The 308-nt window shown below is 61.0% G+C and overlaps 1 protein-coding gene across 1 annotated transcript in view; it reads left to right on the forward strand.

Annotated features, from left to right (window-relative positions):
- The window catches only part of LOC311243918 (metabotropic glutamate receptor 4-like), a gene marked incomplete at both ends in the record, with an annotated part of 366,879 nt that extends 366,792 nt beyond the window's left edge, over positions 1-87 (forward strand). The window contains one exon of the mRNA XM_084333304.1: positions 38-87. Within this exon, the coding sequence (XP_084189430.1) occupies positions 38-87 (50 nt within the window). The remainder of the gene's footprint in view (positions 1-37) is intronic.
- Positions 88-308: the final 221 nt, after the last annotated feature.

Raw genomic sequence — 308 nt, forward strand, 5'->3', positions numbered from 1 at the left:
CTTTTTCTTCTCTCCCCTTACGCCGCCCGTTCATCAGCTCTGGCCTCCAAGCAGACATACATCAGCTACAGTAACCATGCCATCTAAAACACAGACGAGAGGAGGCGTTGGACGACTGAGGGAAGGAGGAGGAGGGCCCGCCTGTGGAGGGAGTGAACACCTGACACCGGAGAGTAATGGGGGAGGAATACTGGAAGAGGTCCCATCTGCGAGAGCATAGGGGACTTGGGGGGGGGGGGGGGGGGGGGGGAACGGCGGCGGTGGTGGGGGAGGGAGGTTGGGAGGTGTGGGGAGGGGTTTGTTTGAGA

The sequence above is a fragment of the Notolepis coatsorum genome (assembly GCF_963971535.1).
Source record: "Notolepis coatsorum genome assembly, chromosome: 17".
NCBI classification, from domain to species: Eukaryota; Metazoa; Chordata; class Actinopteri; order Aulopiformes; family Paralepididae; genus Notolepis; species Notolepis coatsorum.